Source organism: Mytilus edulis, chromosome 10 (assembly GCF_963676685.1).
Source record: "Mytilus edulis chromosome 10, xbMytEdul2.2, whole genome shotgun sequence".
NCBI classification, from domain to species: domain Eukaryota; kingdom Metazoa; phylum Mollusca; class Bivalvia; order Mytilida; family Mytilidae; genus Mytilus; species Mytilus edulis.
In genome coordinates this window covers 29,156,253-29,182,126 of record NC_092353.1, presented here as the reverse complement: position 1 = coordinate 29,182,126, position 25,874 = coordinate 29,156,253, and the positions used below count along the sequence as shown (strand labels likewise).

General features: G+C 33.4%; 3 protein-coding genes across 3 annotated transcripts; 1 reads left to right on the top strand and 2 right to left on the bottom strand.

The window, feature by feature from the left end:
• Positions 1 to 264: 264 nt before the first annotated feature.
• On the top strand, positions 265 to 25,874 carry LOC139490822 (uncharacterized). The gene is made up of 11 exons (XM_071277862.1): positions 265 to 366; positions 2,940 to 2,981; positions 6,073 to 6,149; positions 6,481 to 6,552; positions 7,232 to 7,325; positions 7,767 to 7,861; positions 8,908 to 8,976; positions 17,902 to 18,082; positions 18,696 to 18,734; positions 20,342 to 20,452; positions 24,455 to 25,874. Exons 1-11 carry the CDS (start codon positions 357 to 359, stop codon positions 25,699 to 25,701), a joined length of 2,037 nt encoding a protein of 678 aa, XP_071133963.1. The 5' UTR covers positions 265 to 356; the 3' UTR covers positions 25,702 to 25,874.
• LOC139492104 (uncharacterized) lies at positions 11,135 to 14,038 on the bottom strand. Its single transcript, XM_071280246.1, has 2 exons — positions 13,005 to 14,038; positions 11,135 to 12,608 (listed from the first exon to the last, which is right to left on the bottom strand). Exons 1-2 carry the CDS (start codon positions 14,036 to 14,038, stop codon positions 11,135 to 11,137), a joined length of 2,508 nt encoding a protein of 835 aa, XP_071136347.1.
• On the bottom strand, positions 14,265 to 16,153 carry LOC139490821 (nucleolar protein 58-like). The gene has a single exon (XM_071277861.1). The coding sequence runs from the start codon at positions 16,004 to 16,006 to the stop codon at positions 15,161 to 15,163; it is 846 nt and encodes a 281-aa protein (XP_071133962.1). The 5' UTR covers positions 16,007 to 16,153; the 3' UTR covers positions 14,265 to 15,160.

The window sequence follows — 25,874 nt, the reverse complement described above, 5'->3', positions numbered from 1 at the left end:
ACTGACAAACGACGACAATAAACTGTAGACGCATTTACAACGAGTGTAATATAGTTTGTCAAAGTTTATGCAAACGTCTTTTAGAATCAAATGATCTCAATGTGTGCTCGCTGAAGCGTTTGTATTGTGAGGAAGAAATGCACTCTTAAATGGTACCAACGAACGAAACTTTTGTATTATCGACTATAAGAGTATCAGATCCTGATAATTGTAAATCGTGACACAAAAAGATTAGAATGCAGTTATTTTGAACTACAAAGCCAGATTGTACTAGTCGTAAAAGTCCTGTTTGTTAATGATTAAGCTTATACGTCTGCTGGATTGAAAAATCTCTAGAAACGACTTGGAGAAAAGTTATGCAAATCGGTAAGTCTCGTTTGTTTTAAGAATACACTCTTGCATCCTCTGAAATAGAAACGTCCCTAGAATAAGTTCATAGTTTAATTCCAGAAAAGTTTTTTATTTGGATAGTTGTAGTGATTAGAATGTAAACAATTAATCTCATTTCATTCCTAAAGAAAACGTAGGCTCCCTCTGATCACCGACAATTTCTAACCTGGTGTTAACGATTTACTAGTAAGACACCTTTCTAGAGGAGGGCTTTCGTACTTAACAACTTTTATGCTTTAAGAGATTAATATAAAAATAAGAAAAATTGGTAAGATTGAAATTAAGAAAACTATCCATCAAAGTTAAAAAAAAATAATGGATGTAAACAAATTTAGACAACAGTAATGTTTTCATTGGTATGATCATCTGTAACTAGAAACATAAACTTTTCCTGGATTTACCGTATTTAGAAACACTAAATTCTAAACGTAAACACTGTAAAATCGGAAATGTACAAATTTTGTCTTAGATGTATGATTTTTTTTATTAGTTATTAGTGACTTTGAACTGGCTGTCAATAAATGCGAGTACTCTCAGATCTGTACTTAGTGTTTTTTGTTGTTGTTATGCGTTATATAATGAAATCCATCTGTCACATGTCCATTGTCCTTGACCGCATTTCCATGGTTCAGTGACCACTTAAAAAAATTAGAATTTTTTTCAATTTTTATATCTCTCTTATTATGAGTAAAAGGGTAACTACGTGTATCTTTGGTATGTACGTACCTTGCAAGGTCCTTATGCCCGTCAGACAGTTTTCACTTGACCTCGACCTCATTTTATTGATCAGTGAAGGTTACGTTTTGGTGGTCAAATCCTTATCTCAAATACTATAAGCAATAGGTCTAGTATATTTGGTGTAAGGAATGATTGTAAGGTGTACATGTCCAACTGGCAGCTGCAATTTGACCTTGAACTCATTTTCATGGTTCAGTGGTCAAAGTTAAGTTTTTGAGTTTTGGTCTTTTTTGAATACTATATGCAATAGGTCAACTATATTTGGTGTATGGAAATATTTTATGATGTACATGTCAGTTTCAACGGTTTTATTTGACTGTGACCTCATTTTCACGGTTCATTGCTTAGGGTTAGTTTTTGTGTGTTTGATCTGTTTTTCTGAAATTTTAAGCAATATCTCAGCTATATTTGTTGTATGGAAGGATTGTGAGCTGTACATGTCTGCCCTGCATGGTTCATCTGATAATGACCTTATTTTCACGGTTCATGGTCAATGTTTGGTTTTCTTGGTTAAGTCTGTTCTTAGAAACAATAAGCAATAAGTTAAATTCATTAAGTGTGTTGAATAATTGTAAGGTGTACATGTGTTTTTCGTTTGTTTATATGACCTTGACCTCATTTCCTTGGATCATGTTAAGTTTATGTGATACTTGTAGTAAAGCTTTATATTTCGGACTATCAGCATAATATCAATGGTAAGTAAAGAAAGCGAGATATTTCAGCGTGTGCACTCTTGTTTATAAATACCCCAAATGCCAGGAGCTTCATGTCAAATAGTCACCAAAAAGGTATAGCAAAATTCATTTAAACTCAAATTAGCGGGGGAAGTTGTTACCGTTGTTTCTTATTGTATCTTTTTATAAAATATGTCATACCTTACATGTTTATATGTTTGTACCGAATCACTGAACGTATAAATGTAAATGTTGGCAATACCAATGTTTTTGAATATCCAGGTGCAGTACACGAGTTCTGAATGCATACAAAATAATCAATAGATAAAACATAACTCGAATAATGTATAAGTCACCTTAAAGCAGACGCATATGTAGACCTTTATGTTTTTGAATAGTTTGTTTTTTAAGACAATTTTGACCAACTATAAGTATCAGGTATGGACTCAATCAAATATGAGAATTCGAGTCAAATCGGTGAACATGAATAAAAAGTAAAATAGCAAAAATAATGAACTCCGAAGAAAATTATAAATGGAAATTCCTTATGCAAATGGTAAAATCAAAAATTCAAATACATCAAACGAATTGATAACAACTGTGATACGTTTTTAACATAAAAGTAGAATAGGGAAAGTACGACAATTCTAAGTTTGGTTCACTTGAATTTGGAAATCATATTTTCGTAGAATGGAGAGCTATTTTGTTTTTGAACAAGCGTCTTTAGATAATTTAAATCTAGAATTATGCGAAATCACAATATTTTGCGATTTTTAACAAACTGCGTGGATTGGCACACTTGCGTCATTTTGCTATCTTCGTAGTACTATGAGTAGCAGCTTTGCCAGAACGGCATTTTGTTACAGTTTGTTTATTTTGAAGACGTAGCATCTTACGTGAGTCATGAAGATAATGGTAAAGACTGGCGCTAACATGTATTTATCTAAAACTGTGTAAATTGCCATTGTTTTCTAAATTGAATCGCTAATGATATGGTCAAGATGGTACATTAGGTAATAACATTCATAAGATATATTTTTCAAATAGAATTAAATAAATGCATCGAGTATTTAACGTTCATTTAGAGTAGCATGTATTTCCTTCAGAAGAAATTATTGCGAAAAAACTTTTTTCCAGGACACCTTGTTTTGCTGTTTTTACAGGCTGTTAGCTGTAAAGGTAAACATCTTACAGAGTAATATACAACCGTTTGGACTTAGGGTTTGTAAAGCTCTTAAAATGCATGTGGCCTTTAAATGATTTTGATTCGAGCGTTAGTGATGAATCTTTGTAGACGAAAAAAGTAAAATCACAAAATTACTGAATTCCGAGGAAATTCAAAACGGACAATCCCTGATCAAATGGCAAATTCAAATGGTCAAACACATGAAACGAATTGATAACAACTGTCATATTCCGGACATGGTACAGGCATTTTATTGTGGAAAATGGTGGATTGAACCTGGTTTTATAGCTAGATAAACCTCTCACTTGTATGACAGTCAAATTCCAGTATTTTGACAACGATGCGTGAACAAAACGAAGACAGAATAGGTTAAAATATGAATAATAGTGGTACAGCAGTCACCATTGTGTTATAATTTTACTCACTGAAAAAAAAAAAAATATGTAACAACGAAACACAAAATGACATATACACGGAAGCGTGTCTGGCGTCCACAACTTTAATCCAAGTTTCAATGTTAAGTTTATTTTCATCTCAAATCATCTTAATAAAGTTTTTTAACAACTTGTATAGATTAAATGAAATTATGTAAAATTCCATCTTCTTGGTTGAAACCAATGTCTTTTTTTTTTATCATAACACACTAATATACAGTTTCACATCCAATTTTTTATGGAAATATTCTTTATAAAGCACAAAAATGTCAGTATTCACCTCAGAAACTAAAAAAAACTTTAAATAGACTTATCAAGAAGGGATATAGTTACGATACTGTTGTCAGGTCACTAAAGATTGCTTATTTTGGCGTTAATATTGATTCACTTATAGGGTCTTTGCATCGGAACTAAACACATTTATTATTAAAAAACAAGTTGTTGGCATGACACGGGTTATGTTCTTCTCATATATGTTATGATGGTATGACACTAAACCCCTAACGGGAAGGATTGTGCCTGATATTCATATGATGAAATCATAATCTTTCAATCAGTTTAATTGAAGTCTGGAGCTGGCATGTCAGTTAACTGCTAGTAGTCTGTTGTTATTTATGTATTATTGTCATAATGTTTATTTTCGTTGGTTACATCTTCTGAAATCAGACTCGGACTTCTCTTGAATTGAATTTTAAATGTGCGTATTGTTATGCATTTACTTTTCTACATTGGCTAGAGGTATAGGGGGAGAGTTGAGATCTCATAAACATGTTTAACCCCGCCGCATTTATGCGCCTGTCCCAAGTCAGGAGCCTCTGGCCTTTGTTAGTCTTGTATTCTTTTTAATTTTAGTTTCTTGTGTACAATCCGGATATTAGTATGGCGTTCATTATCACTGAACTAGTAAATATTTGTTTAGGGGCCCGCTGAAGGACGCCTCCGGGTGCGAGAATGTCATTGAAGACCTGTTAGTGACCTTCTGCTGTTGTTTTTTCTATGGTCAGGTATTTTCTCTTTGACACATTCCCCATTTCCATTCTTAGTTTGAATACTTACCTTCGTATGAAATCGGTGTGAGATTATCCCGACCTAAGAGAAGCATATAAACCGATGACGAAGTCCAAGGTTGATATGCTTCTGTGGGTCGATTTAACATCGTATTGACCTCAACCGATGGCTAGAATTGATATTTTATTGATCCATAACTATTGCATAAACAATGAGAAATTTTAAAATTCTGGAAGATATTTTAAAAAAGATCTGTATTTCCATAGCAATAGGCTGTTTTTTACCTACAAAAAGCTAAGCACCAATACCATTGCAAACAATACAATCCTAAAAAGAGAGTGATGACCATACAGGAGCCTTTAAACAAGAACTGTTCGAGATTGGCTCATCGCTACTGGTTATCGTGCGATAATACCTTTTCGGGGACCTTTGCCTAAGAACAGACACACAGATTCGCGTATCCAATATAGTGCAGAGTTCGCCAAAGTTGGAAATTGGCGTCGTAGAGGAAGATCCATTGTTCCAATGGAATTCGGTTTATCTTCCTTGGCCCAATCGAAGTCCGAATTTGAACCATATCGAGCATATATGGTACACTATTGGGCGTAAAGTGCACGAATGGACATCCCAGTTCAAACACGTCATAAAATAAACAATACCCTTCGTCAAGAATGGTTGCTGCTACCTTAGAAACAAATTAGTCGACTTATGGCAGGAATCAGAAGACGTTAAGATGTGGTTATCCGTTTGAATGGAGGCTGCGCACAAAGTACTAATTCTTTGGCGTATAACGATCAACCATGATGTGAACAATCATCTAAAGATTAATTTTGAAATGTCTGACATTGTAAAGTTCCACTACAGCAAAAGTTGTAAAATGCATTTTTTTGTACCAAAAACACTTCATTTTGTTAGAAAAATTTTGGTTAGATAAAACTTTTTTTTTCATTAATTTTTTGTTCGTTTTAATGCCAATATCATCATTAACTACGTTTCAATATTATTTTACAAATATTTTATCATATTCCATCCAAAATAAGAGACTGATTTTTCAAGTTTTAAAAAATCAAGGTGTTGCAATACTTTTTTCCATGTGTATATATTAAAAACAAATGTATATGTGATCACATTCTACCGAATCACTAATCCTTAAACATTTTCGATATATAATATCATAATATGATAGTCATTTGCATCTCACACATTTTGTTAAATTTGTTTTTGTTGTCAATATTATGATCTTTTCTGGAACTATACAAATGGTTTTTGAGGAAAAGAAAGATCATTCATTAATTAAACTTTTAAAACTATGTTTTTTATTTCAATTTACCATAAGCAGAGTCTTCTGGTAAAACAGGTATTTGTGTCTGTTTTATTATGTATACATGCTACCATGCTTACTTAGGAATACATATATTGAAAGTTACACTGTTTAGTCTCATGTGCTTTTTAATTTGTCGACAAAAAAAATAAGTACGCAATTAAATAGCACAACACGGAACAAAAATTATGATTAAAAACTTTTTGTTTGTTTATTATTCAAAGAGAAGCAACGCTGGATAGTTCTAATTTATTATGAAACTTATACATATTATTGTTTTAAGCAAATTGTTTTTGTTTTTTTTAATTATTTTATTACTAGCTCTGACATGCTTCAACTGTCCAGTAATTCGACATCCACGTTTTTGTCAACACGTCCAAGAATGCTCTGATAATCAGGTAAGAATATTTAACTTTACGCATTTTTCTACAAACGGCCAAAGTCGAAATATTTATATTTTGTGAAATGTGTTTCTTTTTTCAACTGATTTGTTATGTCTGTTTCAGCTTTATAGTCAGGGCTCTAGAAAATCTAACAGGACATTGTGGTTTATCGACGTATGGTGTTGTCTCATCATGAAAGCATCATATTGATTTTGTTCTCACATCGAATAGCAGAAAATCATTAGAAAAGTAGTTTGTGTTAGTCCTTCTCATAATAACTCTACTTTCTAAACAATTTGAGTAATAATAGAACTACAATATCTAATATTTATGAGATTTCCCCTAGATATGTGGTGTCGAACGGATAACTGACAAAACGGGGGAGATAGTCTATAAAACTGGATGTATGGCTCAAAACGTGAGTAAATAATAACAATACACACAAAGAATTTATATATTAATAATGTACAAGATTAACGAAAGTAGTCATGAAAACACAAGAGGACATAATTTCAACAATTGCATGGATAATATCATTACTACGCCCTAAAATTTAAGACTTATTCTATATTTCATTAACTTTGTATATCCGTTCGTCAAATAACTATTTCCGTCATTCTGTTACCAGGAGCTTTAAAACAAATTGACTTCATTTTAGTCATCAGCAACTAAATAGTGACGACTTGTAACGTGTAAGCACTTGTCAGTTTATCAAACATCTAATTCCTGTTTACTGATAGTTTGCAGGTTTTTGATTTCGGATCATGCACATGCAACTGTGACGTTTTAAAACTTTTACCTTTATCTCGCCTTTGTTTTAATTTGTTTCAATTTTATTCTTATCCCACAATATGAAAAAGACTTTCGACTATGTATTAACTTCGACTTATTATAATACTCATCACCACGTACACTAACTACACAAAATATAACAAATCCAAACAGTATTGACCTCTTGTCTTGATCTGTAGTCGTTTGGCCAGGCTGTTCATCCCGTATTTACGGAATTCAAAATAGAAACGTAAATAATTATTAGGCATCCGAGTTCAGTAATCCATGAATCTTCTTTTATTATTTAACATTGAACAACGAAATAGACATGTCATACCAATGCAGCTGAGGCAAATAGAAGCCATGCTTGTTTCCAATGTTGCTCATCAGATCTTTGTAATACATATGGATGTGGAGAAGGTAGGTTTTTTAAATTCCATACGCTCAGCAAAAACTTAAAAATTTCCACCGAATTGATTTGAGAGACACATATTTGTTATGTATTCTTTCAAATCCTTCACTAAAAGAACTATGGTCATGTTCAAAAATAAAAAAAAAAAGTGTCCACTATAAACAACTACTATATGATCAAATTTCAAATCGATTGATATTAAAATGGTTATGAAGTTATTCTTTCCTAATTTATCCCGCTTCGAAAAGAATCAATCAATCACTATCATTGACCATTTGTCAAGAGTTTTCGGTTAATAAAAGCCTTTTTATTAAGCATTCAACCGTAAGTCCATCTTCCGTTACACATGCCTTACGTATCAACATAAGGACTAGATTATTTCCACAAAGTACCGATATTAAGTTAATATTTACATTTCAATTTCTCACTCTTATATTCTTTAATGATAGATACAACGCAATATGATGGACGTATATGTTATAATTGCCAAGGCGTATTGACACCAGCCGAGTGCCATACCGTATCGTTTTGTGATCCGTTTGAGGTATATAACAAGTTTATAACACTTTGTTCTAAACAATTTTGAATGATTGCTTTAAAAATATTCATTCGAAGCAGCAATGAAAGGTAGTAATAGATATATAAATTCAAGTTCAAATATATATATATATGTATATCATCAAGACCATGAGAGTATTTGTACCATATGCGTATGGTCATGACAATACAATGTATGCGTATACTCATATGGTTTTTAATCTGAGTGTATATGTTATTTTAACGTGCTTCAATGCCTTAAGCAGGTGTTTGCAAAACAGTGTTTCAATGATTAAACTTTTTGTTGATTTGTTCTTCGAATAATTTTATCAATAAGATATATAAATAAGAAATAAGAAATATTTTTATGGTACAATGGATCAAAATACCTTACAAATTATTTATTTGCCAAAATCGAAACAGGTGGCTAGCCACGAAAGCTGTGCTATAACGACACGATCGTAGACATTTTTTTTACTATACTAGTCGTTAAAACGCTACAGGTTCATTGTCTTAATTGTTAGAGGATAACAGAAAGCACATTTATTATATCAAGCGATGTATCTATAATGAGTTTATTTATAACAAAGGATATGATATAGTTAAATACACTTTAAATCAATTTTCTAGAAATAATCACGAATATCTGCTGTCCATGAAAAGTTATAATTGAATAATCATGAGCCAAAATAATGAACGAAATTTAAAAACAAAAAAGTGTAACTATGTCCACGACAAGATGACTACACAAAAACACCAGTAAAAAGTAAAGCATGTAATCCTTTAGGGAAGAGAATATAACTTTGAAATCAATGAAAACTTTTAAAAATATAAAATGTCCTCCATTTCAGTTGTGTCGTTGCTATAATTATTTTAATACTGTTTTACAAAGATATTAAATATATAGTTTTTCATTTAAAGGTTAAAAAAATAATAATATAGTAAATAAAGCTATGCGCAATTAAATAACTTATGATAGATATAAGTTGCCATATCAGTGAATTCATAACAATTTTTTAAATCTTTATTTTTTTGGGTGTATTTTTTAAATAGATTTGCTATATGGAAGAATTTTTTCACTTTGGAGAAGCATTTTATCACAGTGGCTGTAAAGAAAAACATGTAAGTGAATTACCTACCAAATATAAGTTTATTATGTTAGGTATCTATCGTCCAATACGGCAACTACATGTTCCAAATTGAAAACAATGTTTGAAAATGGGAATAATGAAATACAACCTTTCGGTACAATACAAGTGAATACCAGAAAACTAAAACAGCCACAAATAACACAATAATTTGTCAGGGATAAATATTTTAAAGCCCTTTCCATAAACTGATTAACCCCTCATAATACATTTTATTATTTTCGACCAAATCTTCTAAAGAGAATTATAACTCTTATATACGCAAAGTTTTATACTGATGGTGTTTTAACACCCCAAAATTCATGCTTTGTAAAAATTCCTTGTATTTCGTATTTATTAAGAACAATTTGCTAGTCCTTTGATTTTTTTTTATACGTATCACTGTTGTGAGCATCCCTTTTCATTGTTAATTTTTGTACTTATTTTATTTAAATATTATAGGATTTTGTTTTATAAGTTATCGTTCATATCATATGAAGATTTGGTATCAAAATGAAGGAAAGACAGTGTATATTTCTGTTCGACATAACTTTGCTGCGGCATAAACAGAGAAAAAAATAAAACATTCATTTTAAAGCGTTTGCTTAGGGACTTTCCGTTTATAAATTTTTCGGACTTCGATATTGTTATTATTTTACTTTTTAAATTATATTAATTGTTATATTGTTAAGCTCGTCCACATCGTCAACATTACACCGTCTACATTGCAAAGTCTCCGATTAACTAGTGGTATTGCGGAGACGATTTGAAATGTGCAGTGGAATAAATTGGTTCATATAAAGTTCGACGATTTGGGATTTGGGAGTTCGACGATAGCGTTATACCAATAGCATTATTATATCCATATCACATAACTAACGAATGTTTGCTAATAACTACGTTTTAATCCAATATTTACAATATATACAATCATTTTCGTAATACAATTTCACAACATTGTTTTCAATGTTAACTTATCGCAAGATAAAAACGATCCGTTTACGTCTGAACATTAGACATAAAATTTCACACTCATTTAACCTGATTCCCAGAGATGATCAAAACAAAGTAACTAAATTAAATAGCCACAGCTGCACGTGAAGACGATTTTTACTTGAACTCTAAATGACTAGACTGACCTATTGAAGGTGTCATAAAATTTAGGAATACCGTTAAGATTAACCATTAACTTTCTACACAGTAATAAATTCTTTGGAAAATTAACGATAAAAATAAACTTGCAAAATTATAAGTGCAATCAATAAAAACCGATTTCTACTCTATTAAAAAATCCTAACTTACAATCATACTAATAAAAACTAAAAAGCTATTGTCTTCAATTCATTCTCCCCCTCTTGATTGCTCTAAGCCAATCAAACAAACAATAATTAAACGATATAAAACTGTCTTTGATCTAAGTTCAAATTGTCAAATCTAAAACTATTTCAAAATATTTAACTGTCTAAATTGAAATGAAATATATGTCCATATTTATACTTTAATTATTTATCAATGTCATTTTCGGAGGTTTCGATCTCTAACGGGCACAGTTTTGTTATTGGTCTTATTAATACAGTTTGTCCAAGTGAAACTTTTGCAACGCGAACATGTCCATCTTTGCCAGGGAAAACTTCGATTATTCTGCCAAGCGGCCAATGTCCTCTCGGAGCGTTCGGATTCATTACAAGCACAATATCATCGATTTTCATGTCCCCTTTTGTTTTAGTCCACTTGTCACGTTTGTTAAGTCCCGGCAACCATTCTATAATCCAACGTTTCCAAAAATGTCTAATTAATTCCTGTATTCTTCTCCATCGTTTTCTCGGGTTAAAATCAGTATTATCAACGGTTTCTGGAGCGAAATGACCACCTAATTGTCCGTGCAAGAAGTGATTCGGTGTTAAAGGTGTATCATCTTTCGGATCGGCAGATTGGTACGTAAGCGGTCTCGAATTTATCAGTGCTTCAGCTCCGGTAAATGCTGTTAATAGTTCCTCATCATTAATGTCTGCATTTCCTAATATTGCATAAATAGCCCTTTTTGCCGATTTTATCATTGTCTCGTGAATACCACCAAAATGCGGAGCTAACGGTGGGTTGAAATGCCACTTAATCCCTTGGTTACTAATTGAATTATGTATTTTATCCTGGTCTTAAAGCGCAACAAGTTCTTTCAGTTCTCTATTTGCTCCTACAAAATTAGTTCCATTGTCTGAAATCATCTCTTTCAGAAGACCTCGCCTGTTCACCATCCGATAAAATGCGTTAAGAAATGAGTCCGTATCTAATCCAAATGCTACTTCCAAATGCACTGCGCGTGACGCTAAACATGTAGATAGACATAAGTATCTTTTCTGACGTCGTTCTCCTCTGCCCTGAACAGTTATGAACGGTCCACCAAAATCAACTGCTGTACGAGCAAAAGCATGTAAAGGTGTTTTGAAACGAATTTCCGGTAACGGAGCCATCACTTGCTCGGCAACTTTAGCTTTCTTCTTACGACACGTATAACACTCATGTTCATATTCTCTTATTTCTTCTCTCCCTGAAATAATCCAAAATCGTGACGATAATGCTGAAAATGTTTGATTTGTCCCACTAACATGTTTTCCAAGTTCGTGATATCGTTTCACAATAAGCTTCGTGACCCAATTTTTTCGTGGTAATATTATTGGATATCTTGCATCAAACGATAGAAATTCGGCGTTCTCTAAACGTCCATCACATCTGATTAGTCCATTTTCATCAATTCGCGGTTGTAATCCTAGCAATTTGCTGGTTTTCGGTAAATCTTTACTTTTCATAAGAGCGTTGTATTCGTCTGAAAATGCCTCCCTTTGTGCATTTTTGATTATATCCAACTCGACATCTGCATATTCTACGGTAGATAAACTACCTTGACGACGTTGTTTTTGCTTTAGTCTGCAATTGTCAATAAATCTGTGCACATACGCTTGTACACGAACTAGTCTAACGACACTAGAATAACGTACGGGATCTAAACGCCAATCTAAATCATTATTATGAATACTTTTCAGTGTAGTATATTTATCGCTTGTTTTCTTTTGACACTTAAGTTCGGTATCACGTACGTTTTCTATCTGAATATTAGTGTCCGGCCATTGTGGTTCCTCATCTTGTAGAAATTCCGGTCCATTCCACCAAATTACGTCCGACTGTAATTGTTCAACGGTTCTACCTCTAGATGCTAAATCTGCTGGGTTAACTTTTGTTGGCACATGTCGCCATTGTTGAGGATGCGATGACGTGTGAATCTCTCCAATTCGATTCGCTACAAATGGCTTGTACTCTCTACTCCTGCCTCTAATCCAATACAAAACGTTCATACTGTCTGACCAGAATTTCATATTATCATCGGGCACTTCTAATGCGTGCTTAACTGAATGTGCTAATCTTAATCCTAAAACTGCGGCCATTAACTCAAGTCTTGGAATGCTGACTGAAGTTAAAGGAGCAACTCTCGATTTCGCTGCTATAAATCTCGTAGATAGCATTCCACTCTTATACTCGTGTCTAGCATAAATAACTGATCCATAAGCCTCCTGAGAAGCGTCGCTGAATGTGTGTAGACTCTTTAAAACAATGTCTGCGTTTAACTGCAAACATCTCGGTATTTTAATACAACATACATAGTTCATCAAGTTCACGGAACCACTCTCTAGATTTTTCAACAAGTTCTTCGTCTAACTGGTCGTCCCAGTCTAGTCCTGCTGTCCACATCTCTTGTAGTAGTAGTTTTCCTCTTATTGTGTACGGCGCAATAAATCCTAACGGATCGAATAACGTAGCAACTTTGCTTAGAATGTTTCGTTTAGTAAATTTAAAATCATCTGCCGGTGGGTTAGCTTTAAACGTGAATATGTCATTGTCTGCCTGCCATATTACTCCTAGAGTTTTCACTGACGGTAAATATCCCTCATCGAGATCGACTTGTGACGCGCGATCTTCTTCTGGTATGCATTGTAAAACTGCCTTTGAATTCGATACCATTTCCGTGCATACATCCCTGCCTTTGCCCATAACTGTGATAGCTGATTATAAAGTTCGATGCCTTGTTCATCGTTGATTACGGAGTCCATACTGTCGTCCATGTATGTAGATTTGAGAACTGTTTCGGCGGCTCGTGGATATGAATCTTTTGTCATTTTGGCATGTTTTCTAGAAACAAACTGAGCTTGAAATGGAGACGAATTTACTCCAAAAACAACACTATTGAATTCATACTCTTCTGGTTCCTGTTCAGTTTTCATTGCGCGCCATAAAAATCTGTGAAACGGTCTGTCGTCTGGTGCAATTTTAATTCTCAAATACATTTCGGCGATGTCACAAACAAGTGCAACGGGGTATTTTCTGAAGCGTAATAGTACATCGAATAAATCTTGCTGTAACTTTGGACCTTGATGAATAGTGTCATTTAGCGAAATCCCCTGAAATTTTGCGGACGCATCAAATACGATCCTCGTTTTCGTTGTTTCCTTGTCCGGTCTTATTACCGGGAAATGCGGCAAATACCATTTTCCTGTTACGGTCTCCTCCTTTGTCGATACTTTGCGAACATATCCTTTCTCAATATATTTCTCTATTGTTTGTGTATAAACATTAGCAATACTCGGGTCTTTGTTTAATCTTTTTTCTATATTTGCTAATCTACTTAATGCCATATTATAATTGTTCGGTAATGAAGGTGTGTCGTCTTTCCACGGTACTTTAACTTCGTAGTGTCCATCCTTAAATTCCAAAGATTGCTCTACCTTTGACAACGCTTTTTGCTCATCATTGCTTAGAAACACGTTTTCGCTTGGTGTTTTGACATTTTCGATTTCCCAAAACTTCCTAACAATGTTATCTAAATCGTTTCGATCCTCTTGTCCACGAGCAAAATAAGTTCGGTTATAAAGTGTCTGATCCTGTCCGCTATTCGGATCTCCGATGCACGTCCAACCTAAAGGTGTTAGTCTAGCAATTGGCTCTCCAGGTTTACCACGTATATCTCTATAAAAATAATGAAGATCCGGATAGTCCAGTCCGATCAACATATCAACAGTAGGTCATTTTCCTTGATTCGGAAATTTAATCCCTGCAAGATGGTCCCATTCCCGAGCATGTTGTTTCCAGTCAACTGGCTGTAAACTTCCGGTTACACGGTTAGTAGTGAATGGGACTATTTTGAAGTCTGTCTGACCATTGTGACTTTGAAGTCTTACCTCGACTGGCATAGTTTCAAATGTTTCAACATTGTCATTTAACACATTAATTGTCACTTTCTGAACTTGTCCTTGAAGTCCCAATTCGGCGGCAACATCAGCGTTGATATACGTTTTCGTACTTGCGTCATCCAGTAATGCATTAACACTTACGGTACGGTTTCCATTTTTCAATATTACAGGTACTGTTCTAAGTGTAACGAAGTTTGATTTTCTGTCTCGGCCAATCATTGTGCGATCCCGATTCTCCCCCTCAGTGGCGGCGTCTGTACTTTCCTTCTTTTCAGCAGCATAGTTCTGTTTTGTTTTCGATTCGGTTCTCACTGGAACTTTTGGCTCACTGAACGATTGTTTATCTCTATGTTAAAGTCTGTTGTGCACTTCTTTGCATCCACCCAAGTTACATGCTCTACTTCTCGGACACTGTCTGCCTACGTGATCATGTCCTAAGCAACGATAACACAACTGTAAATGTTTTGCGGTATCCCATCTCTTGTTAACGGTTAACTTCCGAAATTCATCACACTTCCAAACTCCATGATTACCGTTACAACACTTGCACACCCTATTTCCGGTATAGCTTTCATTTTGCGATTCTCCAAAAAATGTTCTAAATCCATCCCTACGATTTCCTTTATAATTCCGCTGTGAATTGCTACTAGTGTTTGCACTTAATCCATGTATTGTTTCTGAGGCTATAGTTTGAAACTCTGCTTCCTGTAAAATCCACTCACGTAGACATTCAACTGACTCTGTTTTTCCGCTTTCGAATATCCAACGATGATACCTCGACAACATAGCTTCTGTCATCTTTCGCTGCAATTTGTTGTACAAAGAACCATTTTTTAACTCCTCGAAACGACCTGCTTCTTTCAAGTTCACAACTGCTATATCCAGTAAATCTGCAAAATGTTCTATGTCTTTAGCGATACCTTCTCTCATAGGTTTAAAGTTTTAAAGTTCTTCTATATACAGGGTTATTTGTCTTCGTTGTCCTCCATACTTTCTTTCTAAGCGCTCCTTTGCGGCATCATACGCAACTGCTGAATGTCCTAAATTTTCGATAACTTGTAACGCTTCACCTTCCACATATTGTCTTAGTTGTAATAATTTATATTCCTTTGTCGCCGGTGCTTGGTCGATACATGCTAGAAATGCAGCTTTCCAGCTATGGTAGTTTCTTTTATCTCCTTTAAATATCGGTATTGAAACTCTTTTTAATTGTTTCCACATGTCGCTTCCTAATTCTGACTTCATTTGCTTGTTGTTATTTTCTTCTTTCGTAGTTTGTTCAAATTCTGGTTTAACTTCCTTTTCTTCAGTTACATGTTTACTTTCCACTTTATTTTCGGAATTCACATTATCTCGTTTTGATATTCTAGATACACTGGATCCAACGCTTGACGCAACTTTGCTCTCGATCAAATAGTCACGACACTCATTTTCTGCGTCTGTAAATTCTTCTTCGATTTTTTCCATCTCTTTTGTTGTTTTCATCACATTTTGAATGTCATTTCTATGCTTGTATTTGTCGTATAAATTCCCCATAATATCCATCGCTTTTTCTTCTGCATTTATCAGTTTCTCTTGAATTACTTTTATTTCTTCACGATCCGGAAAATCTTCCTCAAGAATTTGTAGTAATGAATGTCTAGTTTTTGTGAATGCCGATTTCGCTTTCGCTTTTTCCTTCTTCAGATCTTGTAATTGTAAACTTTCGTCCGGTTGAGCAATTACAGTTTCGTCCATTTTGTCTCCCTCGCTTGCCGCTGCTTCGATTTCCAAATCCCAATTACTCATTTTCTCACAATACGATTACGATTAAAATTCTTTGAACCACGCTCTGCTACCAAAATGTTGCGGAGACGATTTGAAATGTGCAGTGGAATAAATTGTTTCATATAAAGTTCGACGATTTGGGATTTGGGAGTTCGACGATAGCGTTATACCAATAGCTTTATTATATCCATATCACATAACTAACGAATGTTTGCTAATAACTACGTTTTAATCCAATATTTACAATATATACAATCATTTTCGTAATACAATTTCACAACATTGTTTTCAATGTTAACTTATCGCAAGATATAAACGATCCGTAAACGTCTGAACATTAGACATAAAATTTCACACTCATTTAACCTGATTCCCAGAGATGATCAAAACAAAGTAATTAAATTAAATAGCCACAGCTGCACGTGAAGACGATTTTTACTTGAACTTTAAATGACTAGACAGACCTATTGAAGGTGTCATAAAATTTAGGAATACCGTTAAGATTAACCATTAACTTTCTACACAGTAATAAATTCTTTGGAAAATACTGTTATCTTTAACTAATCTTAGCAGACGAAAATGTAGCTCTATTTCAACATAATTATATTGAAAATTAACGATAAAAATAAACTTGCAAAATTATAAGTGCAATCAATAAAAACCGATTTCTATTAAAAAATCCTAACTAAACAATCATACTAATAAAAACTAAAAAGCTATTGTCTTCAATTCAAGTGGTATAACTTACAAATAAGTTGTAGTGTTAAAACCAATTATTAAAATATTGTGATCCTTGATTAAGAAATCAGTGACTCGCGATGCTCTGATGGTCTATGCAGTAGTAGTAGTACTAAAGGGAGTGTGGTAATCAATTTCATAAAGGCACTCTTCGGCACTTGCAATTTTTAAATATTTGCTAGCTTTTATTTAAAATAAAAATAGTTACACATTTATTAAAACTCCTTCTCTTATTTGCACTAAGCATAACAATTTGATAATGATACAACAAGAACAGAAAACTATAGTTCTGCCACATTATAACTAGTTTATATATAAATGTTTCCATCTTGAAAATTTATGGTTCCAAATTCCCATTTCAATTTTTTATGACGATCTTGTTCTTTAAATATTTTAGGGGTCAAATGCAAACTTTACTATCTCGTCATTACGATCCAAAAAGAAGCTTCAAACCATTCAATAATTTCAAAATTCATCTTTTGGGGTTGGAAAAGCGGGACGAGGACATGCAGCATTATTATGGATAGAAAGATTTCGTGTAAATTATATAGATAATATAACATTTAAAACGTGTTTATATTAAAACATGATGACAGAGATATATACTTATATGTTTCGGATGATGATAAATTATCAAGTTTCATCTTCCAATAAAAAGAATAAAGTAATTGTGTACGGAAAACTTTTCATCATCATATCAAATAAAACAAACAATCCATCGGATCTTGGTATTACTGTAAAAATTATTCATTATTAATGAGTTTTATAAAAAAAATCAAATTAGCTATACATACTTTATTCTGTATACCCATTATGTGCCTGACTTGACAGGACAAATTATGATATCCTTTGAACAATTAAATCGTTTCATTTTGTAAACAGACTATTACTCAGCAAACCCATTGAATTAAGGTGTCAATATTAATTACAACGTCTAATCAAACAACTTAACTAAATAACATACATTAAAAAATCAGCATGTAAGCTTCACGCGTGTAATTACAAAAAAGAATTTGTCGTTCAAAGTATGAACATAATATAGTCTTTAGTCCTTTTAGGCATATCCTCTTCAGAATTTAAATTTGAGGTTCCCTTTGTCCTTCTCTTAACCTCTTGATGTACATGCTATACATATATTATATCACTTTACGGATGCATGCACCATTTTGACCTTATAGGTATGTGATGCAAAGCATATTGTAAATCCTATTATTGGACGACGAGAGGAAAACAGCAAACGGTCAACGAGTCACCTTTTATGTTGCGATGCACAGTTGTGTAATAATGATTATAAGCTGCTGGGAACACTTATACCATCACATACAACAAGTAGTTACCCTGTCCAAACAAGGCCTGTGGGTATGTTTGTTTCATGATTTTTTTCCTTTTGAAGAATAATTCTAGATAAAAATTGTTCATAACTGAGATTCACCAAATCAAAAATTAAACGATGTGTTCCAAACTCAGTTCATATAGTTCAAACGCCAGTGACAAGAACATTTACTGAAAAATATGCCATAAAATATCTCAATGGTTTTTCATTTCCTTTTGTTAATCATTCATTTTCAGATGATGACTATCCCTCATCACAATCTTATAGTGTTAATATATCTGAGCCGCATGCGTGGGGCTGTCCCCAGTCAGGAGCCATTGGTCTTTGTATTTTTTTTATAATTTTAGTTTATTAATGTGTTGTAGAGTTTAGTGAAACGTCAACTTTCACTGAATAAGTACACACTTTCAGTTAGGGGTCAACTGAAGCCTCCTACGGGTGCGGGACCTTCTTGCTGTGTTGAAGACCATTTGGTGGCCTACTGTCTCTTTGGTGGGGTTGTTGTCTTCATGAGACATTTTGTACAGAGAAGTCCGGTATGCCTGTGCACTTACCTTTCTGAATATCAAGAAACTTTGAATTCTTTCATTGTGAAACTAATAGTGAACAATTACTTTATTTATTTTGTACAAATAATAGGTACAACAAGTAGTTATCCTGTCCAAACTCAGCCTAATGGTATGTATGATAAGCGATTGCATTCCTTAGCGAGGAATTATTCAAATTACAACTAGGTTCCCTATGGAAATGATAAGTTTAAAACTCAGTTTATATATATTTAACCCAGGGACAAGAGCATAAATTGAAAAATGTACATAAAATATATAAACGAAACAGTCCGGTATGTTTGCATTTTGAATACTAGTATTAACAATCATAGCATTTTGTCATTGTGAAACCTATCATGCAACAGTTTTATACTGCAATTCAATTGCATTACTGTGAGCAATTACATTATATACTTTTTCAATGAAACTTCTTCATTTTGAACTTTTGAGTAGTTGCAAACTGTGACCAAAATAATTGTTATTGTTATACTAATGTACATGAGAATGCAAAAATGCGATAAAGGTAAATATTCTAGTCTATGGCATTTTTTCATTTGCAGACATAAAAACATACACTTCGCCAAGCATTCCTCAGTCTTAATCGATTTATTGCATTTAAACATAGGTAAACTACGGTTTCTCTTTTTAACCATGCTGATTAGTTTCTTTAATGATAGACGATAAGATTCAAGATTAAATACAAAAATGTATATTTTTAAAAGTTTGCAAACATCCTAACTATAGAAAACAGTTTTCAAACACCTTGTAAGGAGAAGGAACAAGTATTCGAAACAAGGCGTCCTTTAACACATGTAATGTTCCTCGTTAAATGTTGTTTTCAAAATTATCAATTCCCACCTCATATTGGTTTTATCCTGATTGGCTTTGTTGCCCTTTTCTTGTTGAGATTTTATTTTAGAAAACAGCTTTCTCTATGCTAGCGCTGTTGTTTTCGTTCGAGCATCGTTTTTTGTTGGTAAACATAAGTTACAGATATACATAACTTCATTTAGATGTAAATTGCTATGTATCTAGACTGGCATATTGTGTAAAACACACTTTTTTTCCTGTAAAGAGACTTCAGTTTCATTATTTTGACTGCCATTTACTATAAGTATTCGATCGAACTTTTTTCTTGCATTTATTTTTCGGAATTTGTGTTCAATAATGGCAGACATTTATGAACAAACAAAGGAAGATATATGTTTCTCAGTTTAAACAAGTTTCCTTTTCTAACTCTCGTTTAACTAAGCTTTGCAAATTTTTCAAACGAGGGATCTGGAACTTAAAAAACTTTCTTATAGATCATTTATTTTGGAAGACAAAGCGTGATTAGCAGACATATATATAATTTCAAGTAGGAGGTATTTACAAAATATATTCGACTTGGGATCAAATTCACTATAAAGTGGCATAGGAAATGTTTTCATCTTTCGACTTTTTTTACAAACATTTGACATTTGATTACACTATTATTTTTCTACGAAAAAAAGCAGCTGAATGAACAACATTAGCAAAAACTCATACATTTTTATGCAGTTCCGTGACGATTAAAATGGAAGAATAATCTTTAAGACAAATACCACCATAAAGAAAGTTAAAAAAAAAAAGTACACCGGCGGTGGTAAAATGCAATCAAAATTAATATAACAAAAGAGAGTACATGACAAATACAAAACATTTTTTAACCAATTAAAATCCACAAGGCGTGATTGATGTGTAATTATTAACTTACAGTAACTCCAGTTCATTGTCATTGTTTAAACGGCGGATCATGTCAAAATGTAAAAGGTGATCACAGATGTATATGTATGCGTGGATACTATGGAATTCACTGTCAAAATAAAGGTAAAGCATTACTTAACACAATGTAAATGGTCACTTATTACTGATAAATGGTTGCCAAATTCGCCTCTTCAGAATCTTATTGTTCATACACCAAAATGAAAACAACGTTACGTCATTGGTTGAATTTCAATTGTATCGCACATTTACAAACTAATTGTTTTGGTGAACGCTTTTGAAAAAATTACCCAGAATGCATTGCCTATAAAACAGCAAATTCTCTATGCCTATAAAACACAAAAATATCTGTTTCACGTGGCTCAGTACTTATACATCTCGTCAATGTGTTTGTATTGGCTTTCATTTTTTTGTGGTTTGTTTTGTATTTACGACTTTTTGTATTTCTTTTGTTCTTATAACGTGACTCTGTACTTTAAAAGATCCCGTCAATATGATATTGTTCTATTATATGTCATTATGATATATTTCTATTATGAATTGCAATATACGTTGAACCACAAACGTCAAAATCATTCAATCGCGTAGTGGAATTAACTATTTTTGGATTCTTATAAATTCTATATATAACATTTGGACTAGTTTAAATCTTGGTCTATTTCTTAAATTTATTCTTACATACTTTTGATTTTTTAACTCTGTATGCTAACATTCCCAGGATTTTAAAATTGTTTGTACGCACATTGAACGACAAATTTATGTGACGTATAAAATTTTCTGACGTCAGACACTCAAATCAATAAATGTGTTCGTAGATAGTAGATGTTTTTTGTGTTCTGTTAAATTGTTCCTTTTAAAATTGTTAAACGATGATGACTGATGTACCCATATTTTGACTATTTTATTTATTGTGTCTGTTTATTTAACGCATCAATGTAAAAATATCGGAAATTGATGAGACTGTCATTAAAGTGAGAGGGTTAGCGCTATAGAACCAGGTTTAATCCACCATTTTCTACCTTTGAAAATGCCTGTACCAAGTCAGGAATATGACAGTTCTTGTCCATTCGTTTTTGATGCGTTTTGTGATTTGATTTTGCCATGTGATTATGGACTTTCCCAATTGATCTTCCTCTAAGTTCAGTATTTTTGTGATTTTACTTTTCACTGCACAATGTCTCTTGCTGTAAGATTTGTTTTGTATTTTTTTTTATTCATATAGCACACTTATAGACTAAGACATATAACAACAAACACACACAGAACCACACCAAAATGAAAACGATAAAAGGGGATTTTTCTTGAACATAGAACAATGCGTTTTGCTACTGTAATAAGTGTATTTGCATTTTTCTAACAATACCGATATATGTCATAAGCCTATTCATTTTACATTACAAAAAAAATGTATCATACCAGTGAGTGATTTGAAAACTAAGGTTTGTCTACCTCAGGAATAAATTTCCTTAGCTGTATTTGGCAAAACTTTTGGGAAGTTTCGGTCCTAAATGCTCTTCAATTTTCTACGTCTATTTGACCTTTTAAACATTGTTTAATTCGAGCGTAACGGACGAGTCTTTTATAGACGAAATGCGCCTCTGCAAAAATGTGGAATTTTAATCCTGGTATCTATAATGAGTTTATTTACAACCATATTAATAAAGAAAGCGACAAAACCAATTTTAAATCCTTTGACTAAACGTTTCTTTTTTTCTTTTATCGCACTATTGGTAAATTATCACGTTGTGATTGGTTAAACGCTGTCACGTGTTGACCCCCTTTGGATCAGTAGGGGTTAGTAGATTTCATAGCGGGTTCATGACGTCACGCTTACTGTAATTTTGACGTCATCTTTTGATTTCTTTGTATTTTATTGTTAATTTTTCTCCAAAACGCAGCAGAGAAAGTCCAGCGTGCGATCATTTCGTTATACGGTTCACAACTGACCCCTTACGAATCTATAGAGGGTTGATAATATCCATAGGGGACTCAGTTACTCCCTATGAATTTTAATAACCCTCCATTTTTACAAGGATAACATTCGTAAATATATAAATCAACGTGCAGACGTCTTATATGTTCAGGTATTTCACATCCAATCATTTATTAGGCTTTCAACTATTATGTGGAATGACCTTTTGTATTTGTTCTGACTATTTTTTTCCCTACTTCTGGCGTTACGTGCCCTCTTCTGTTGTTTCGGAAAATGTCGTTTAGATTTTTCGCATAATCTATCGAACAGTTATTGACCTTTTGAGACTAACCCTGTTTAGGCGAAAACTGTTTAATGTAAGAGTTTTCTTGGTGGTGAGATCTCCTTCGTAACCGTAAAAGAAAACGACAATTTTTTCTACCAAATTGCTTGCTATGGTAGCACTCCAAAGTTAGGTGTGTAGTCTCGCAAGTTGGCCCCTGTGGATTTTCAAATATGAGTGTGCAATAAAATTCATTGTTTGATAGCTGAGGATTAAAATAGCCTTTCGGGGCCTTTTATAGCTGACTATGCGGTATAGGCTTTGCTCATTGTGGAAGACCGTACGGTTACCTATAGCTGTTAATTACTGTGTCATTTTGGTCTCTTGTAGAGAGTTGTCTCATTGGCAATCATACCACATCTTCTTTTTTATATTCATATTGGGTTTATTTGAACATTAAGATTATGTAATGTTTGTAATATAGGCTATTTCCTGTATGACAGTCCGTATTTCCATATCCATCCCATACATTGACTTCTTTTGAACTGAATTTTAATGTGCGTATTGTTATGCGTTTACTTTTCTACATTGGCTAGATGTAAAGGGGGAGGGTTGAAATCTCATAAACATGTTTAACCCCACCGCAATTTCGCGCCTGTCCCAAGTCAGGAGCCTCTCGCCTTTGTTAGTCTTGTATGATTTTTAAGTTTAGTTTCTTGTGTATAATTCGGAAATTAGTATGACGTCCATTATCACTGAACTAGTATACACATTTTTAAGGGGCCAGCTGAAAGACACCTCCAGGTGCTGGAGTTTCTCGCTACATTGAAGACCCATTGGTGGCCTTCGGCTGTTGTCTGCTCTATGGTCGTGTTGTCGCTTTGACACATTACCTATTTCCTTTCTGAGTTTTATTGGTCCGGAAATTATTTTTTTCAACTTTTTGTAGCACGACCTTTGTGATTAAATTTTACGGAAAAATGAGGCGAAAGACACCCATTTTTTCTTCTGATCATTAGGAAGATAAATGTCAACAGTTTCTGAAAAAGTATCACTCGAAGGCATTGAAATTCTAGTTTGATCCAAATTTTGGGGAGATATGTGACCTTTTCACCCCGCAAAAAGCAATATTCTATAGCAAATAAATACAGAATGTTGCCAAAGATACACATACAAGGAATTATATTTCAGCCTTTTAACTTTTGAAAATCAAATCTATGGAAGATACTGATAACATACCGTACATATGCGCATGTACAACATAAACAGTTAGGTTAATGTATTAGAACTCCTGGAATAGGATATGATAAAACATTTTGTGGTTCACTTTTAATTTTATTTTCGAACTGGAGTGCTACATTTATCCTCAGAATTTTTTGTATAACTTTGACGGAAGCAATACGAACACTCCATGAGAGAGTCATTTTCCCTTATGCATTTGAAATAAGTGATATGCATTTGTAACTGTAAAACCATAAGTTATAGAGACCTATGGTCTGTTGATTTGAGGTCCTAGATCCAAATAATGAGCAAAATAAGTGTCGAACATCGTCTACGTCTGAAAATTATTTGGTCGCAAACGATAACAAAACAATTTACGGGAAAGAAATATTGTAGGCATGAACCAACAACAACAAAGTAATGCTAATTTTACTTGATATAATTGTACATGAGGAACAAAATTGCAGATAGCTTCGATATTTTTCTATTTGGATAACCATTTTGTTGTTTAAACTGATAAGTTTACACAGTATCAATAACCATATAGAAAAGAAGATGTGGTATGATTGCCTATTAGACAACTCTTCACAAGAAACCAAAATGCCACAGAAATTAACAACTATACCTGTTTGAGCATATTGACAACTAATTTTCTTTAAATACTTAATTCTAAGTATAATGAGTTTTTCAGGCACAGAAAGTCTCTGTTTCAAAGTGTTCATTTTAGAACAGCTGTGGAAAGATAACCGGGAATCAAACGTATTAGTTGCAGGGAAGAGTACAGTCAAAATGACAGTCCAAGATTTCACAAAACATGGCAATCAGTCTGTTATCATCACTTCAAACAACTATGCATATACCCTTGATGATTCCGTGAGGATACCTTCTGATGGAACTGGCCAGCATGGAGCTCTAATATGTCCAAATGACACTGCATCTATATATGGTTTTTATGATGCTCAGTTCGGTGGCGAAGGGTACCTGTCTATACCGGATCAATACCAATCTACTAAATATGTTATTCCGTCTTATAATTTACATAAAAGTTCTCCTGATTACGCATCTAGAAGCATTGTGGCTATTTCTCCTTTAAAAGCAAATACAATTGTGAACATTCTGTTAAAAAGTGACAAAGGTCCCATTACAGTAAACAATGCAAAATATTCTCCAAATTCCTCAATTAATTTGGTACTGAATCCTTATGACACCTTTCAATTCTCACATACATATGATTTAACAGGAACTATGGTGACATCATCTGCACCAATATCCGTTATCAGTGGAAGCAACTGTATTAACACATATCCATATCATTGTTGTCACACAAATGACCACACTGACTGTAATCCATACATGGAAATGATTTTACCAACAGATCAGCTTGACTCTTTCTATGTCGTTCCAGATATAGCAAACTATCAATGGAGCACTGTAAGGGTGTTGTGTATCAATGCAACCACCATTAATTTTAGAAATGAAACGCATGCCATTACAAAATCGCTTATACCAAGAGAACATATCGACTTCCAACACACACAAATTGCATACATACAGGCTTCGGATAACGTTATTGTTACTCTCTATACTGAGTATGAAGAATCGACATTTTATGATTCTTTTATGATGACTATTCATGGCGTTAATCAATATTTAGATGAATATCATTTTGCAGTACCATCAAACAGCTTTACAAGTTCTATAAGCATCGTTGTGCTGAGTGATGAAATAGGTGGATTCATGCTTGATGACCATCCTATTACAATGTATATGTTCAACATTTCCCATGGATCGGATGATTTCAGCACAGGGACTGTCAGTGTTCAACCTGGAGTACATCATATAAAGCATTTAAATGGAGTAAAATTCGGGTTATGGGTATATGGTAGTAAAATGCATTCTGGGTATGGATATCCTGGAGGAATAAAATTTAAAGATTGATTAAATTAACCAGAAATGTTGTGTTTACATATTAACCATTATACTAACAAAACATAATGTCATTTTATGCCAAATACTTAATTTGATCAAACACATATATAAAATTGATATAAATGGTTCCACAGGCATAAATATCCATAACCCTTTGGTAAAGTAATTAGTGACTTAATCAT